The sequence below is a fragment of the Balaenoptera physalus genome (assembly GCF_965194825.1).
Source record: "Balaenoptera physalus genome assembly, chromosome: 7".
Lineage (NCBI taxonomy): Eukaryota > Metazoa > Chordata > Mammalia > Artiodactyla > Balaenopteridae > Balaenoptera > Balaenoptera physalus.
The window spans coordinates 437676-454146 of record NC_138886.1 but is presented as its reverse complement, the minus strand read 5'-3'; the positions used below and the strand labels follow the sequence as shown (position 1 = coordinate 454146).

Genomic DNA, 16471 nt, shown 5'->3' with positions numbered 1-16471 from the left:
AGATAGGCACGTGGGAGGTTCTGGTTCTGACCAAGAAGGAGGTGGAGCCGGCATATCGCACCTAACCGCTGCCACCAGTTACAAGGAGGCTCTGGACACAGTTCTCAGGAGACCCAGAGGGGCGTGGAGAGGAGGGCAGACGAGCCAGGACCTCAACTTGTGGGAAGACCATTCTACTAATGCTGCAAGGGTAGATGTGCCACTGCCCTGTCCCAGCTACAGCCAAGCAGGGTCCATCCCTCCCCCTCTGCACTGGGTGCTGCCTCCAGGGAGGCTTTCCAGGGCCCCAAGTTCCTGCATGGGGCTATAGACACAGTGGGGTGGAGCCCCCAACTCTCCATCTCCTGCACTAGAGAGGGGAGATGGAGAAGGCAGTCCTCTAGATCTAGTATGAAGTCCTGGCTTCACCCCCAAGCAGCCCATGCATGAAACTGGCCAGGATCGCACAGCAGAGGCTCTGAGAACAGAATCCAGTGTGGCATACCAGCCAGGCTTTACACTGGCTCTGGGTAGCACACAAGCACAGCAGACCAGAGCAATACTGCAAAGGCCTTGAGAATTAAGTTAACATTCAAACACAGCCCAGGGAAGAGGGCCAGGACATGCTCTGTGAAGGCAAGGATGTCCTCTCTCACAACTCCTTTTCAACATTATACTGGAAGTCCTAGCTAATGTTATGATAAGACAAGAAAAGGAAATAAAAAGCATAAGGATTGGTAAGGAAGAAATAAAACTGTCTTTGTTCATGGATGACATGATCGTCTACAGAGAAAAATCCAAAAGGATCAACAACAACAAAAAATTCTTAGAACCAATAAGCAATGTTAGCAAGGTTACAGGATGCAAGGTTAATATACAAAAGTCAATTGTTTTCCCATATACCAGCAATGAATAAGTGGCATTTGAGATTAGAAACACAATAACATTTATATTAGCACCCCTCAAAATGAAACACTTAAGTATAAATCTAACGAAATATGTACACGATCTCTATGAAGAAAACTATAAAACTCTGATGAAAGAAGTCAAAGAATAACTAAATTATTGGAGAAATATTCCACGTTTATAGGATAGGAAGACTCAATATTGTCATGATGTCAGTTCGTCCCAACTTGATCTATAGATTCAATGCCATCTCAATCAAAATTGCAGCAAGTTATTTTGTGGATATTGACAAACTGATTGTAAGGTTTATATGGAGAGGCAAAAGGCCCAGAATAGCCAACACAATACCAAAGGAGAACAAAGTCGGAGGACTGACACTACCCAACTACAAGACTTACTATAAAGCTACAGTTATCAAGACTGTGGGGGTATTGGAGAAATACTGACAAAGAGGTCAATGGAACAAAATACAGAACCCCTAAATAGATCCGCCAGTGTAGTCAACTGATCTTTGATACAGGAAGTAGTGTAGTCAACTGATCTTTGATAAGTAAGTGTAGTCAACTGATCTTTGATACAGGAAGGAAGGCAATAATTAAATGGAGAAAAGAAAGCCTTGTCGGGGCTTCCCTGGTGGCGCAGTGGTTGAGAATCTGCCTGCCAATGCAGGGGACACGGGTTTGAGTCCTGGTCTGGGAGGATCCCACATGCCGCGGAGCAACTAGACCCGTGAGCCACAATTACTGAGCCTGCGCGTCTGGAGCCTCTGCTCCGCAGCAAGAGAGGCCGCGATAGTGACAGGCCCGCGCACCGCGATGAAGAGTGGCCCCCACTCGCCGCAACTGGAGAAAGCCCTCACACAGAAACGAAGACCCAACACAGCTAAAAATAAACATAATAAATAAATAATAAATAAAAATTTAAAAAAAAAAAAAAAAAAAAAAAGAATCCGCCTGCCAATGCAGGGGACATGGGTTCGAGCCCTGGTCCGGGAAGATCCCACGTGCCGCGGAGCAACAAAGCCCATGCGCCACAACTACTGAGCCTGCGCTCTAGAGCCCAAGAGCCACAACTACTGAGCCCATGTGCTGCAACTACTGGGTCTTTATTGCCATGCATGGGCTTTCTCTAGTTGTGGTGAGCGGCGGCTACTCTTTGTTGCAGTGCGCGTGCTTCTCATCGCAGTGGCTTTTCTTGTTGTGGAGCATGGGCTCTAGGCGCGCAGGCTCAGTAGTTGTGGCTCACGGGCCTAGTTGCTCCGCGGCATGTGGGATCCTCCCAGACCAGGGCTCGAACCCGTGTCCCCTGCATTGGCAGGCAGATTCTAAACCACTGCGCCACCAGAGAAGCCCCTCGCAGCTTTATTCTTAATTGCCAAAATCTGGAAGGAACCAAGATGCTCTCCAGTAGGTGAATGGATAAATAAGCTCTGCTCCCTCCAGACAATGGAATATTATTCAGCACTAAAAAGACATGAGCCATCAAACCATGAAAAGACAGGGAGGAAACAAATGCAAATTATTAAGTGAGAGAAGCCAATCTGAAAAGGCTGCAGACTATGTACACGGTATGATTCCAACTCTATGACGTTCTGGAAAAGGCAGAACTATGGCGTCAGTATAAAGATCAGGAGTTGCCGGGGGCGGGGGGGAGGGAGGATGAACAGGAGAGCACAGGGGGTTTTAGGGCAGTGAAACTACTCTACGAACCTTCAATAGTAGATAACATGTCACTCTGCACTGTCCAAACCCACAGAACGTACAGCACCAAGAGTGAGCCCCAAGGTAGACGACGGACTTTGGGTGATGCTGGCGTGTCCAGGCAGGTCCCTCACTTGTCACAAGTGTCCCATCTGGTGGGGACGGTGATAACGGGGGAGGTGGTGCGTGTGGGAGGGGCAGGGGTAGATGGGAAATCTCCACATTCTTCTCCATTTTGCTGTGAACCGAAAACTGCTCTAAAAAATAAAGTCTTTAAAAAAATTTTTTTAAATAGTGGGAAAAAAAATATTTCATGATACAGTTGAGGAAACGTGAACACTGGCTGGGTGGATTATGTCATGAGGCCTTTTCAACACTTGAATTGTGAGAAGGATATTGTGGTTCTGTTTTGAAACAGGGCCCTTAACCTTTAGAGAAGGATGATGTGCAATGATACAGTGTTTGAAATTTTTCAGACAGAAAATAATTGGCGGAGGGGTTAGGAGTCCAGTTGTAAAAAGACCAGCCGTGAGTGGACGATTATGGGCTGGGTGATAATAATGGGGGTTTGTAATGCTATTACCACTGCCTTTTTACATGTTTAAAGCTTCACATAATGAATAAGAAGAGAAAAAAATAGATACATTCTTGATGAACCAATTATTGAATACAAAAAATAAAATAATAAAAATAAGTTTAAGATTATTAAAATGGGACTGAGAAAATGTCAACTAAAATAATCTGAAAATTTTATTGATGGATGAAATATAATATTATAAATAAAATTTTATGCATAACAGGAATTCTGAAGTCCAGCTTTGGGGCATCTGGTTGGCCCAGACTTCCGGCAAAAGCAAAGAGAAATCCTTTCTGTAGGAAGATAACGTCATCTTAGGTCTCATGTAATTTCTACAAATAAGCACTACATACAGCACACAGTTACCAAGGAAAACCAGGTCCAGCAAGAGACGAGACACCACAAGCAAGGACCAGAGGGAACAAAGGAAACAAAGGGACTCCAAGGCAGGGACCTGACACAGGAACACGGGTGCACACTGGCAAGGCACATGAAAGCCAGGCTCGTGGCAGCAGATTCAAGAAGCAGGCATGCTAGAATGATTAAGTAGGAGAACCAAACTCAAGAATTCAATCCCACGTTTAACGGCAGACTAGACGCTGTTAAAAGAATTAGTGAACTTAAATAAAAACATGGATATTTCTATTTCTTTCAAGTGTAGAAAGACTTTTCTAATGGAAAATGAAGAAGAAAGGGTTAGACTCGTAACGGATAAATGAGAACATATGCTCATTTGAGTCTCTGAAGAAGAGACGAAACGGACAGAGGCAATGTTTGAAGAGATAATGCCGATAATTTTCCAAAAGGGATTCAGAGACACAGACTGAATAAGCCCACAGAGTCCCGTGCAAGATAAATAAAAAGAAACCCATGCCCAGTTCTGTCAAAGTGAAGCTGCAGGAATCCAAGAGAGCCTATCTTGACAGCAAAAAGAAGAGTTATGTTCGAAGGCGGGAAGACCAGCACGCCCGTCTCAGCGGCGACCCTGGGGCCGGAGGTGGCGTACTGGCGCCCACAGGCAACCTGGAACTCAGCCCAGTGGGCTGGAGCCGTCCCGCAGGAGGAAGGCAAGCGGGGGAGGGGACAGCGCACCAGCCTCCGCCTCTCTGTGCGAAAAGCAGCGGCGGCACCTGCCAGCTGGCTCGCGGCAGCATCAGGACCGCTGCGCTGCGGCCGGAGGTGTGTGTAGCCCCCAGCGTTGGCCCAAAGGCTGACCCAGTCGGGATGTTCTGTTGTGCCGCGTGTGCAGACGACGAAACCTTCATGAACCCCCCCACTTCCTGCCCAGGGGGCCAGGAAAGGAGGATCCCACGAGCTGGGGGGCCTGGGTGGCACGCCTCCGACCCCTGTCCTCTAGGGCCCTAGCAGGGCAGCCCCAGCTGCAGAGCTTCGGCTGCCCTGCGCGGGTGCCGAAAGTAACGCGAGAAACAGAGCCGAGGACCCAGATAGGCCAGGCTTCTGACAGAGACAGAGCGGACCGGGGGGAAAGCTCGGACCTCCCAGTAACGATTCTGAGCCAGCCAGGTCCTCATGAGCAAAAATATATATAATCCAAGTCCTTCCCTGCATCCTGCACAAAAATTAATTCCATCTGCATTAAAACCTAAGAAAGGTGAAGCAATAAAACTTTTAGACAACAATATAGAAAAAAATATTTATGAAGTCAAAAGTAAGGAAATGTTTCTTAAACAAGGCACAAAAAGCACTAACCATAAAAGACAAGACTGATGTTTACTGCGTTACAATTACAAACTTCTGTCCTGCAAAAAGACCATTCAGGAGGCAAAGAAGGCAAATCCTAGAGCAGATGGTTGTGTTCAAGCCCCACACAGCACAGGACTTTCATTCAGAAAGTATAAAGAAACCCTGCAAGTCTAAAGGGGAAAGACAGAAACGGGCGGAAGGCTCGAAGCGCCTCCCCCACCGAGGCCAAGCCAGTAAGATGTGAAAGAGACTCAGCCCCACTAACAGCCGAGGAAATCAAATTAAAACCAAAAGCCACGCCCACACCCGCATGCTCATCAAACATGGAAAAGCCCCAAAATTCGGACTGCTGGCACGGATGTGGGAGCACAGGAGCCCTCACCCACCAATCTGGAGAGGTTACAATGTGGGCGCCCGCAGGGACGCAGGCCCACGTGTGGGCTGGCATGGGCGGAGCCTGCGGCCCAGGCAGCGCGTGGGCGTGAACGCAGAAGACACACAGGACGCGCCCCTCCTACACAGCGCACGGTCAGGTGCAGGGCGGCAGTCAGGTGCAGGGCGCTGGGAGCGAAAGGGGTTGTGGCGCGGAGCTGCTAACGGTCTAGTCCAGGACAAGGTGGCTTCACGCTCTTCTGTCTAGAAGGCATGTCTAGCAGGGCACTTTTAACCTTTCATTAGCATCCTGAGTGGTGTCCCACATCTGCAGAACACTCCCCTGTCCCCTGTGGCCACCTGGAGGAGGGCGAGGACCCCAGACCGCTGTGGGGAGAGGGTCTGTAGAGCAGCAGCATTAGGATGCCGTCCTGAGCCCTGCCCGGGGCCCTGCCCGGCGGGCGCCGTGGCCACCCCTACCCTGGGACCCGCTGCGTGAAGGAAGCAGGTCTTGCGAGGACAAGGGTCTCGGGGCAGTCAGACGCCTCCCGCCACCCGCCTCAGCTCAGCCAGGGAGGAGGCAGGAGGGGCCACGCACGTCCAGCTTCATCAGCGTGAGCAGGTCCTTCCTGGCGGCTCTGAGGATGGCGTCTGTCTTCTCGCTGGCAACAGCCTCAGCCGCGTTACCGTCCGAGTGGAGGAGGACAGCCGGCGGGGTCTCTACACCCACCAAGCTCTTCTTGGGCTTGAGAAGAGCACAGGCAGCGTGATCCCGGAGCATGCGGGCGGCGCGGGCGGTCCGGCCAGCCTGGGACCCGACCCCACGAGGCCCAGCAGAGAACGCTAGCGCGAGGGGCGGGGGCGGCCGAGCGAAGGCTGGGGTCGGGGTGCTGCCTACCTCGCTGGCCACGGTGCCCCCGGGGCGCTCCCCTGCGTGCTGCGGGACCTGGGCGCCGTCACAGGCCATCCTCAGGTCTGAGGTGGCACCTGCTGTGCCCCCTCAAAATGCAGGGGAGACTCAGGACACCATGCTGGCCGCCTGGGCACGCTGGGCCCTGTGCACACACCAGGGCAGGGCTGGCTGAGCACACAGACCTGGTAGGTGACACTGGAGACAGACCAGCCTCGGGCACTCACAGAAAGCTGCTGTCACAACCACACAGACGTGCAAAGGATGGGAAGGCCCAGTTCCAGGCAAAAGCAGAGAGGAGTGAGGCGGGGCACTTCCCACAGGGCCAGCTGGAACCTGGGAGGCAGGAAGTCCAGACTATGGGTCTGCCTGTCGTTAGAGGGCGACTCTGCCTCATTACCGCCCTTCACGTGGCAAAAGAATGCAGTTTGTGCTCATGAAAAAGTAGAAGATGGGTTATTAACAGGAACTACAAAGACCAATCTCCACTAATTTTTTAAAGGTTATGTCTCAGAGGAAAATACTTAAATCTGTATAGCTATTTTCTTATCATATTAATAAGATTTTGAAATGTTTAAAACAACGTAGCAGTTAACAATAACTACTTTTGTCCATCCTGAGAAACTGTGTATTCATAGTACTTTATTATAATATTATGCATATACACATTACTATGCTATATATATTATTATATTACCATATTATTATTTTATTATTTATTACTAATAAGCCAAAGTATTATGATACCAATATCTACTTGAAAAATAAAACCCAACTACACTCCCTGTGATAAACACATGCAGACGTTAAAAGTTGTACGTTTCTGTATTATGCTGCTGTTATCATCATACAGTCTATAAAACTTAAAATGTTGAGTATAATTAGCTGGTTTACTGGATTTGACCTGCGTTTGGTTGAACATGTGGATATGGACCTGAGGACCCACTCAAGGGACCGTCTGACTGTACTGCACCCTCTTACACAAGGCGCTTGAGTGTCTGTGGGTTTTGGTACCCACTAGAGGTTCTGGAACCAATCCCCCATGGATGCTGAGGGACGACTGAGTGTATCTCTGACTTTTGCCAAAACCATGTCCTGTAAGACTGTATTATCTGTACAGACCAGAGGAAAGGTAAATCTGTCCCTGTATGAATGTTAACTGGATATATTCATGGAATTGGATAATTCATATTCAAATTTTGTTACATGTGGATTGCTACTATTTTCAGTTATCTGTTACTTATTTTATTTGAAAAAATTCAAATTTTATTTTATTTGAAAAATAAACATATTTTTTAATATGGTGGGTCAAATGGTTAGCCACACAGAAGAAATATATTTCGACCCTACTCAATTCAGACCAAAGATTCAATTCTAGACGAGTATGAAAGGTAAAACGTTAAATCTTACAGGCAGATTTCCTAAACACGACACAAAATGTATTAACCACAAAAAAAAAATTTGATCAATTAGACTCTATTAGATTTAAAAATTTCTATTCATCAAAAGACACCATTAAGAGAGTGAAAAGTGAGCAGAAAATATTTTTAATACATACATCCAACAAAGGACTCATATAGAGAATATCTAAAGAACTCCTATTAATCAATAAGAAAATGAAAGATAACCTAAGAGAAAAATGGCCAAAAGACAATGCATTCCTATCCCAGTGGAGATGGAAGAGTCTCAGGTTCACGAGTTGTCAGGAAGATGGGTAACAGCCACAGCAAGGCACAGGGCACAGAGGGGCCAAATGAAAATGATGGACAATTATACGGGCTGGGGAGCAAGACTTCCTGTGAGTGGCATGGCCTCTAAGTGGTGCGGCCCGTGAGTGGTGCGGCCTGTGAGTGGCATGGCCTCTAAGTGGTGCGGCCCGTGAGTGGTGCGGCCTGTGAGTGGCATGGCCTCTAAGTGGTGCGGCCCGTGAGTGGCATGGCCTCTAAGTGGTGCGGCCCGTGAGTGGTGCGGCCTGTGAGTGGCATGGCCTCTAAGTGGTGCGGCCCGTGAGTGGTGCGGCCTGTGAGTGGCATGGCCTCTAAGTGGTGTGGCCCGTGAGTGGTGTGGCCTGTGAGTGGCATGGCCCCTAAGTGGTGCGGCCTGTGAGCTGACTGTCTGACACATGAAGTCAGTGAGCACCTGAGTGGGGCTGAGAATCAAACTGTTAAAATTTAAATACAGACAACCACAAGCGGCAGGTGGCTCCACACTGGACTGCAGACTGGGGGGACCACTCAGTCCTACGAGGCTGATGACGGTATAGATCGGGACAGGCACGTGCAGAACCACCGGCAGCATCTCCCAGGCTAAACGCACATGCCCTCCGTCAACTCAGCAGTTCCAACAGGAACATATCCATCCATGTGCGTCCAAGAGACACACGAACACAGTTTGTTCACAGGAAAACAATGAACACTGGGCTTCCCTGGTGGCTCAGTGGTTAAGAATCCGCCTGCCAGTGCAGGGGACACGGGTTCGAGCCCTGGTCCAGGAAGACCCCACACGCCGCAGAGCAACGAAGCCCATGCGCCACAACTACTGAGCCTGCGCTCTAGAGCCCGCGAGCCACAACTACTGAGCCCACGAGCCACAAGTACTGAGCCCGCAAGCCACAGCTACTGAGCCCGCATGCCACAACTACTGAAGCCCGTGCGCCTAGAGCCCGTGCTCTGCAACAAGAGAAGTCACCGCAATGAGAAGCCCGCGCACCGCAACGAAGAGTAGCCCCGCTCTCGCCACAACTAGAGAAAGCCTGCGCACAGCAACGAAGACCCAATGCAGCCAAAAATAAATATATTAATTAATTAATTAATTAATTATTTTAAAAAAAGAAAACAATGTACAGCAGTGAGAATGGTGAGTGTCGCCCACCCGGCAATTTGGAGGCCACAATACCAGGCTGAGCAGAAGCCAGACTCAAACCCAGGCTAATGGGTCAGAGGTCAGGGGAGGAGGGCAGTGCCAGGGGCACAGGGTTACAACCCGTATCACTGCTGACGGGAACTGCAGGGGCACCATCCAGGCTTTCTTTGTCTGGGTGCTGGTCTCACAGATGAGCTTAGTTTATGAAAATTCATCAAATGTCCCCCTGGGGCTTTTACATTCTATAAGCAGATTATACAACCATAAGCATTTAATGAAAATAAAAAATAACTTGCGATTAGTGAAGAAACAGGTAAATACACCAACAGAACACAAAGATTCCTAAAAAGTAGCTCCAAGTAATGGAGAAGCACCCAGAACAGATCCAGATCCACAGACAAAAGCAGGTTGGTAGTAGCCAGGGGCTGGGGAGTGACGGCTGATGGGTCTGGGGTTTCTTTACTGGGTGATGAAAACGTGCTGGAATTAGACAGGGGGGCTGATGCACAATTCTGTGAATATACTAAAAACCACTGAATTGTATACTTTAAAAGGGTGAACTTTGGGACTTCCCTGGCGGTCCAGTGGTTAGGACTCTGTGCTTACACTGCAGGGGGCACAGGTTTGTCCCCGATTGGGGAACTAAGATCCTGCAAGCCGCATGGCATGGCCAAAAATAAAAATAAAAGGGTGAATTTTATGGTATGTTAATTATATCTCAAAAAAGTTGTTACTAAAACAAATCCACGTAGATGCAGAAACTTGATACCTAATGAAGATGGCACCAGAAAAAGCAACAGGGAAGTGAAAGACTGTTTCCTGAATGGTGTTGGGTAAGTTACCACTAGATAGAGTAAGAAAAAGCTGAATTTCTTACCTCGAATACAAGGCAAGAGGGAACCATGATGAAAGACAGACTTCCATGTGGAAGTAAAACTGAAAAGCTACCAGACAAGAACCCAGAAGAATGTGTTTACGTCTGGGAAGAAGGAGGGAAAAAGTGAAGACCCAGAACACAAACCGCAGGGCAACAACTGGTTTTCAGAAACGAACAACAAGGGTCTCTGTTCCCGGATGGGCCCCATGGGTACGTTCTTCCACAGACGGAAGCCGGGAGAAGGTATCTGAACATTTATACTGATGAGGGATCTCTATCTGGAGCATATAGAGAATTAATGCAAATCAACAAAACAAATCCAGGAAACCCTGCAGAAAATGCGCGAAGAATATAAACAGGCAATTCTTAAAGAGGGAGCCCGAACAGCTCTTGAACACACCAGGAGATGATGAAACCTGCCAGCAACCCATGAAACGCAGGTGAAGACAAGACGGACTTTCTAAGGAACGTGAGAGCAAAAGGAGGAAGGGGACAAGGAGTGAGCAAGCCTCTGGGCGGCGCCAACAACGCCCCCCCGCTGGGACATGCCGGGGAGCCGTCACACTGCAGCACTCACAGGCAAGCTGAGGTCACAGCAAGGAGAGGGGAAGAGGGCTGACTGCTGACCAAAGGCCGAAAGGAGCTCTCTCTGCAGCTGAGAGCCGACAAGAAGACAAAGCAGACAGCAGAGAGGGGCAGGTGCGGACACCTCCTGGGGAGGAAAGCCCGGGCGATGGCTGGGGGACAGAGGGGACAGTAGAGGCCATAGCCTGTTAGCACAGCCCAGCACAGGGGAGAAGGGAGGGCGCCGAGGTAGCCACTCTAGCGGTTACGAGAGGGGCGCAGGGTCCAGCCCAGGGACGCTCCACGGACACGGGTGCTGCAGGGTGGTGGGCAGAGCAGCCTGCAGGGCATTCAGGCAACAAGACGCCCGCCACTGCTTCACACCGGGAGGCAGGGCACAGGCGCAGGGTCCTCTGGGCCCAGGGCTTGCCCGCCGTCTGGAGTGGGACAGAGGGTTGCTTACCTGGCGGAGCTGAAGCAGCCTGGTCACCTGCCTGGGCCTGGCTGAGCTTGTCCATGATCTCTTCGTGGACAGAAGGCAGCGGGGGGGGGGGGCTCCTCCTCGGCAGAGGCCCAGAGGCTGCTGCACGGCTGCCGCCACGATCTGCTGGGAGGGGCTGGCGTGAGGCAAGGCCTCCGTTCCCACAGCAGCGCACAGACCCCGACGGCGTGTCTGGAGGCCTGGGGACAGCCCTCTGCCGGCCCCGCCCCCTGCCCCTCAGGCCGCGTCCTCGTCACCTGCACCTGCCTGGCCCATCACCTGTGCCCACCTGCCCAGGCAAGTGGCAAGCGAATGCCAGCCCCATCCGCAGGTCCTGTTCTGCCACACTCCCAGGTCTGCGGCCGAGCGCCCCGAAGGCAAACTCCTGCCCAGCTCTGAGCGCACCCCCCCGAAAGAGCCCCAGCCAGCGGCAGGGCTCCCCAGCTCCCCAGGTGAGTGGATCCAGAACAACCTTCCAGGAAGCACCCTGAGCAACGCAGCTTAGATGAACTTCATGACCAAACAGGTGACATGTCCACATCTATAGTGTGCCTGTGTGTTACAGTCACCCTGGAGGTGACTTCTGGCAGAGAAGCCTCGATGAATGATTTCTTTCCCCAAGTCTAGGCCCCTCCTGAGAGCTCAGAGCAGTGCAGTCAGAGGGCGAAGCTGGGAACCCACCCTCGACTGGTTTTCTCCTGGGTGGGGGCGGCGGGTGGAACAGCTGGTGACCCGAGGGTGGGAGGTTGGCCCCGGGGGAGCAGTACCTGGGTCGCAGGGCTCCTGGGGCCGTGGGGGCCTCTCCAGCCGCTCCTCGAGGCTGCAGCACATCGGCCTCTTGGCCCTCCCAGCAGCCACACTGGCTACAGACACAAGCGGGATGGCCTGGCTCTCCTGAGACATGAGAGAAGTGGGGCTGCCCCAGCAGCACTCCTAGTGAGCGAGCGCCCTGGGAACGACTGCAAAACCCTCGGGGAGAGGCCATGTTTCGGGGACTGCAGGAGGCAGTGATCAAGTAGGATGCCGGCGATGTAGAAAGGAAGGGTTTTAAGGCAAGAAAGACCCAGCTTGCTTTTATCTTGGCAATTCTATCAGTTTAAATAATGGTCAAAATTGTCAGAAACCTCCATACTCTTCATTAAGATGAAACATAATGTAGAAAACGCCCTAAAGTATCAGCACGGGAAAAGATGACAGTACCTAAAATATCGGGAGAACCAGGGAGAACATCCAAGTGCAGTGTGAACGCTGACAACGAACGTCTGTTCAGCCTTGAGGGGCCGCCAGCCCGTCCGAGGGCTGAGCCTGCGGCCCACGCAGTTCTGGGCCCTGCTCCGACATCAGGGTTACTTCCCACCAGAGTCAACGGGGCGGAGCAGCTTCTCCCACCTCACGCCTGTCAGCTCAACCCACCGGCCTCGAAAGAGGGATGGTCGAGGGTAGGGCACACCGCCCTGAGTGCCCACAGGAGGGCCGCAGGGCCTGGCGGGACAGCCTCCGCTGGACGCGCGGCAGGTGAGGAGCTGGGAGGGGCAGGCGCGCTCACGGAGCAAGGGTATCAGAGGAGCTAATTCGGGCCAAACCCCAGACCCTCCTGGAAGGGAACCGCAGGGGCACGACCAGGAGGCTGGCCAACAGGCACACGTCTCCAGGAAGGCCCCCGAGACCTGACTGATGGGACAGGTGCTCAGCACTAGGCCCCAGGCGCACCCCACCCTGGCGCGTCCGCTGGCCATGGCCGTGAGGTAGAAAACTCGTTCTGTCGTCACCTCTCAAAGCCCCGGGTCCTGAGGACCCACGGTTAGGACGCCAAGCACACTCACAGGGTTGAAGAGCTCCGTGGTCAGGCCCAGGTAGTTGTGCAGAGCCAGAAAGGTGACCCTCTGCAGCCGCACCATGATCATCTGGAGAGAGACGGGCCAACTGTGTCTCCACGTGCTGAGCCTGCCTCGGCCTCGCGGGCGGGGAAGCCCCTGCTGTAGACAACTCACCCTCGTCACGCAAGGTGTTAGTGCTAGGGGCATAAGGAAACTCTGCATTGTTTTTACAAGTTTTCTGTAAGAGTAAAATGACTGCAAATCAAGAAGTTTAATAATAACAAAAAGAGCTCTTTGGGGGCATGGCGGGAGATCTGAAGACCCCTTTGAGGTTATCAATACTAATTTTTACAGCAAAATATGTATTACAAAATTTTTTAAAAACCATCTTACTTCTTCCTACACCCCCGCCCGAACCCCGCATCACCAGCACTCAGTCCTGCCAGTGAAGTTGATTCCACTATTGCGGACACGTCCTCATGGCCACGTGACTCAGTAAACCGATGGTGAGACACTCAGGGTGCTGGCCCCGCACCCTCCACCGAGATGGCCGCAGCACCGCAGAGAAGCGACCCACCTGCACCACCCTCACCAGGGTTTCAGGATATTTCTCAAAAACTCCTTGGAAAGCCACAGCTGGAAGCCGGAGGACGGTGGACGGGACAGCAGCGCGGGCAGACACGGTTTTGTACGGTGCGGTGTGGCCCTGTAACGACAGCCCCAGTTGGTCTGCTCTGGCCTGTCCTAAGACCTCGGAGCCTGGCTCCCCAAGCCCCCACTCCGGTCTCAAGCATCACAGCACTCAGGACCCCGCTCTCCTAGGCCTACTGCAAGGCCTCGTGGAGGCAGGATCACCCGCCCAGCAACCCCCGCTGAGCCCTGCCCCGCCACCGACGGAGCTCCACACGGCCAAGGACCCGGTGGGCAGCATGTGGTTTCTCTCTTCTGGGAACTGGCTGGTGCTCGAGAGAAAAGATGACTTTTTCAGTCGCAGAATCACCCCCAGGCAGTGACCTTGGCCCTTTCTGGTGCGCAGCTCTGAGTCCTGCCACCTCCTCTCCCCCAACTGCCATTTGCAGGCAACCACCAGCTCTTTTCTGAACTGATGGTTTTCCTTCATCAAAGTACCACATAAATGGAATCACACAAGGCTTGGGCCCGTCCACTGAGATTACGCACTTCAGGGTCATCATGCTGTTCATGTACCAGTAGTTTGTGCTGTTTATTGATGAGAACTAGTCTATTTTATGGCTGCATCACAGTTTCTTTATCCATCTAGCAGGTGAAGGGTATCTGGGGTGTTTCCAGTATGGGCAATTATAGATAAAACTAATGTAAATATTTCCATACAGGGTTCTGTGTGAACAGAGTTTTTGTTTCTCTTGCTAAGTATTGTGGAATTACTTACCAAAACCTCAGCTAAAGTTGGAGTGGGGACCGGCCTGTAGGGGGGAGGTCTCATGCCTGCCATGCATGTCAATTACCCCAAAAAGGAAGAGATCTCCGCCTACATCTTGGACAGGAAGGTGCCTCTACTTACCATCAGGCAGGAGGAAGGAAACTTCCCTCTGCCCCCGACAGCCCAGCCAATCAGAGACAGCAGGGGTCCAGCCAATGGGAAGCCTCCATTGGACCCCCAGCTCCTCCAATGAAAACTTTGGTTATCACAGCCCCTCCCAACTCCCCCTTCTCCCTATAAAAGCTAGCTCCCCCTCCTTGTTCTCTGGATTTGGCTTTTGTCTGCCAAGGTTTCCATATTCTGAATTGCAATTCCTCTGCTCTTCCTGAATAAACTCGCTTTTGCTGATAAAATAACTGGCTACCGTTTATTAAAGTTGATATATTTATAGGGTGTCAGAAGTGGGATCTGAAGGAGGTGAACCCCAAGAGATGACGGGCCCGGGAATTGAGCGAGGTACCCACACTGTGAGCCCCTCATGCTCATCACTTCACTGAGTCTCGTCTTGGATTCCAAACTCTGCTCTTTTTGCATTTTGAGTTCTCTGACTTTATTTGGGATCTGGAACGGCTTTGTCCTTTCAGGGGAAAGGTTTCATCCTTTCTGGTTCGAGGCTTCATCCTTGGTGAGTACTCAGTTGTTTTCTGGAGTGCGCAATAGTGACGTTCTTTTGGAAGATAGAGCTAACTGGAACCCAGTAATTTGTTTTATTCCTTTTGGAATCTGGGCCAGGACTCTGGCAACTTTCTTGGGTTTCCAGGAGAACTTAGGGAAAGTTAGCTGATTCCAGAGCCAACAGTTTCAGCTCAGCGATGGTCGCTTAACTCATCTGCCAAGGTGGTTTCGGATAACCACGAGACTGCGATTACCTACTTGCTGAGCAAGGAGGTGTCTGCAGTAGCAAACCCCTCTTGCTGCAAGTGGTTAAATGCCTCTGGGGAAGTAGAGACCCAATGACATGAAACTAAAGAGCAAGCGCATTGGTTAGAGCAATATCACTGGACAACCCGCTGTCTTTTCGGTGTATTCAGCTGGATACCTGCAGGTCTGGCTCCTGGTTTAGAACCATCGTGCAAACTGGCCATCCCTCGCAGCCCCCAGGGAGCCCTGGAGCTGGGAGGAATCCAGCCTTTCCCGGCAGGACGTGCCCCCTCCCCACCCCTGCCTCTGATCAAAAATCTGATCTTTTTTTCTATGAATTTGTTTGTTTTTGAAGTATAACTGACCTACAACAGGATGTGAGATCCTGGTGCACAACACAGTGATCTGATATTTCCATACATTACAAAATGATCTCCACTGTATGATTTCAAGTCCTTGAAATTTATTACCATTTGTTTTATGGCCCAGAATATAGTATGTCTTGTGAGTGTCCCATGTTCATGTGAAAAGAATGTGTTTTGCTGTTGTTGGGACCAGTGTTCAATAAATGTTCACTTAATTAATCAAGGTGGTTGATGGTGTTGTTTAGATTTTTCTACATCTTTGCAGACTTTCTACTTGTTCTGTCGATTACTGAGAGAGAAGTGAAGTCACCAACTGTAAGTATGGATCCGTTTCTCCTTTCGCCTCTGTAAGTTTCTGTTCCGCTTTTGAAATTCCGCCATTAGGAGGATACACATTTGGGATTGTTGTATCTTCTTGACTAGTGCTGTTCCTCACCCCTGGAAACACTCTGTGGTCGGAAGTCTACTTTGTCTACGTTAATGTAGCCCTTCAGTTTTCTTGTGAGTTTTCATGGTATAGCTTTTCACATTCTTTTATTTTTAATCTACCTAAGTCTTTATATTTAAAGTGGGTTTCATGAAGTCAGCATATAGCTAGATGTTGGTATTTCCATCCAATCTGATCACCATTTAATTGGTACATTCAATGTTATTATTGATGTGGCTAGGTTTAGGCTCCAATTTTCTGGGGAATGTTGACTTTTTTAGCAGGTCATCAAGCTGGCTGGGTTCAGACCACAAGTTCTGTCTTACTCCCCCCGACCCACCCTCCGTGGGGCTGGGTGCCAGTGTCTCTGATTTGGGGGCAATGCCTCGCATGCTTGGCTCCTGCTGTCACAGGTGTCCCTCGGGGGTTAGGCTGAGACCTGGGCTGAGGCTGAATCTTAGTCCCGTTCTCTCTCACGGTCTGTGCTGTGCTGCTCTCCGTCTGCGCTGACACTTGCAGGATCCACCCACACTCTCTCCCACACTGAGAAAGTCCGTGACTGCTTTGCCCCGAGGCAAAGCAGTGAGACAGCAGAGGAAACCCAGGGAAC

The 16471-nt window shown here is 50.8% G+C and overlaps 1 protein-coding gene and 1 long non-coding RNA gene across 2 annotated transcripts in view; one reads left to right on the top strand and one right to left on the bottom strand.

Annotated features, from left to right (window-relative positions):
• Positions 1-2520, top strand: part of LOC309663602 — an 88860-nt gene extending 86340 nt beyond the window's left edge. Inside the window, exon 2 of the long non-coding RNA XR_014265362.1 lies at positions 2486-2520. This is a non-coding gene — a long non-coding RNA (uncharacterized lncRNA). The remainder of the gene's footprint in view (positions 1-2485) is intronic.
• The window catches only part of PNPLA7 (patatin like domain 7, lysophospholipase), a 54913-nt gene that overhangs the window by 21989 nt on the left and 16453 nt on the right, over positions 1-16471 (bottom strand). Inside the window, 4 exon segments of the mRNA XM_082467675.1 lie at positions 10915-11055; positions 11700-11826; positions 12756-12905; positions 13327-13455. Coding sequence (XP_082323801.1) covers positions 10915-11055; positions 11700-11826; positions 12756-12905; positions 13327-13455 — 547 coding nt within the window.